We start from the raw sequence: 2,258 nt of genomic DNA on the forward strand, positions 1-2,258 counted from the left end.
CCAAATTGTTGAACTCAATGTGACAGGGACCCCACTGATCCTCTGGGACAGTGTCTTGCTGTGATGTGGTTGGAGCTGGTTATCCCAGAAGGGCAGTTGCATGAACACTAGGAGCTTGGAGTTCATGATGAGGAAGAACAAGAAGGCAGCATTCAGTTAGCTGCTCTCAGCAGAGGCTCCTATGCTAATGACCAGGGCAGTGCAATGGTGCCTGTCAGCTCTCCTGCCGCATGAGAGGCAATGCCCTGTCTCCCAAATGCACTCCAAGAAGGTAACTGTCTCACCTGATATGACCCAGGGGATCCTCAAACTGCAGAAGTCCCTATGGGCCTCGGGGCTCCTTCTCCACAGGAGCACTGCTATGCCCACCAGGCTCCACCCCAGTGATGGCATGGACTTCTAAATCTTCAGTTTTTGAACTCGACATTTACAGCAGGTTGATGTGTCATGATTACCTTTATGTGTCATCTTGACTGCGTCATGGGTGTCCAGATTCACGACTGTTTCTGTGTATGTCTGTGATGAGTTTCCAGAAGAGACTGACATTTCCATCCATGGTTTCTTTCTGCCTGGGCATCACCCATTCCATCATAGTTCTGAGTAGAATCCGATGCAGAGGGAGGAAGAATTCCCTCATTTTTACTTCCCATGTGCTTGTTTGAACTGGAACATTGGTCTCCTCCTGCCCTTGTTCTTAGAGTTACATCATAGGCTCTGCAGGTTCTGAGACTAGACACTAGTTCAGAATCAGGCGAGAATTATACCACTGGTTTTCCTGGCTCCCCAACTTGTGACAGTAGATCATGGGACTTCTCAACATATTTTGTCATGGAAACCAATGTGCTTTGGGTTCTGTTGCTCAAGGGAATCCTGACTAATACATGCAGATGATTTATCTCTTGTTTAGAGGAATTGAATAAAGCTGTAGCTCATTTAAAGTCCTGAGTAGCAAAGTGCCATGAAGGAAGTGTCACGTTGTTTGATTGGGACAAGGGCTGGGTGAAGATAATGGGGAGCTGTGGGAGCTTGTGGTCCTGGCTGCACAGGGAGTGCATCTGGGACTCATGTAAATGTTCAGCTATTGTGCCTCAGGAAATCTGTAATTCGCTCATGTTGAGGGACAGGAGTAAGCAATGCAAACAACTGTGTCTTTGTGCATGTTAGGGTAGTTTTCCTATGACAACAATGATCTAATTCACACAGTTAATAGGTAAACACAGAATCCTGTGTCCAGAGAGGCTCCCTGGAGAAACTGCTGTGTGGACAGGAAGCCCCAGACCCTGAGAGGAAACCTGCCTGTAACCTCCATCTTCACCTGCTCCTGGCAACACAAAGCAGAATTGTGCATAGTGTGCGCCCCCTGGTGGTGCTGATCCCTTCCTGCAGGGAGGTTTGTGTCTGGGCTCCCAGTGAGGTCCCCTCACCCTGTCTCTTGCACAGTAATATGTGGCCTTGTCCTCGGCCCGCAGGTTGTTCATCTGCAGATACAGCGTGTTCTTGGAGTTGTCTCTGGAGATGGGGAATCGGCCCTTCATGGAGTCTGCGTAGTATGTGCTACTTCCATCATCATAAATATATGCGAGCCACTGCAGCCCCTTTCCTGGAGCCTGGCGAACCCAGCTCATTGCATATCTACTGAAGGTGAATCCAGAGGCTACACAGGTGAGTCTCAGGGACCCCCCAGGCTGCACCAGGTCTCCCCCAGACTCCACCAGCTGCACGTCCCACTGGACACCTGCAGACACAAGACATCTTGGTCAGGAAACTGTCACACATCTACTGGTCTCACTCATATCCACTCACATACTCTGTGTCTCTCGTTCACCATGAATTACCTTTTAAAAGAGCAACCAGGAACACCCAGCCAAGCACAAACTCCATGGTGAGGTGTCTGTTCTGTCCTGATCAGAGAATGGGAACACCTGGGACTCCCGGGCTGGGGCTCCTCTCCCAGCTGCAGAGTCTGGGATGGGCTGGTTTTATCAACACAGAGAGGACCCATCTGCATGTGCTCTGACATATATATCAAGCTCCAGTCTTAGATTTGATTCTTTAAAAGTGAACGACAGGGTTAGGGACGCACTTGTAGTTTAGTTTGTGTAGATGGTGCTGTGACAATATAAATAATTCCAATCAGTGAGCACAGGTATATTTGCAGGCGTGTGTGCATTTTTCCAGGTCTTTCATCAACAAAGGTCATTTTCACTCTACAAGTGTTTTACATATTTTTTGAAGTTTAATCCAAAATACTTTATTCT

At 48.2% G+C, this 2,258-nt stretch overlaps 1 gene segment (V, D, J or C); it reads right to left on the reverse strand.

Annotated features, from left to right (window-relative positions):
• Positions 1–885: 885 nt before the first annotated feature.
• Positions 886–1,972, reverse strand: LOC113597206 (immunoglobulin heavy variable 3-23-like). The segment is given in 2 exon segments: positions 886–1,735; positions 1,836–1,972. Coding segments are annotated over 2 exon segments (591 nt in total).
• Positions 1,973–2,258: the final 286 nt, after the last annotated feature.

Source organism: Acinonyx jubatus, unplaced genomic scaffold (assembly GCF_027475565.1).
Source record: "Acinonyx jubatus isolate Ajub_Pintada_27869175 unplaced genomic scaffold, VMU_Ajub_asm_v1.0 scaffold_21, whole genome shotgun sequence".
Classification (NCBI taxonomy): domain Eukaryota; kingdom Metazoa; phylum Chordata; class Mammalia; order Carnivora; family Felidae; genus Acinonyx; species Acinonyx jubatus.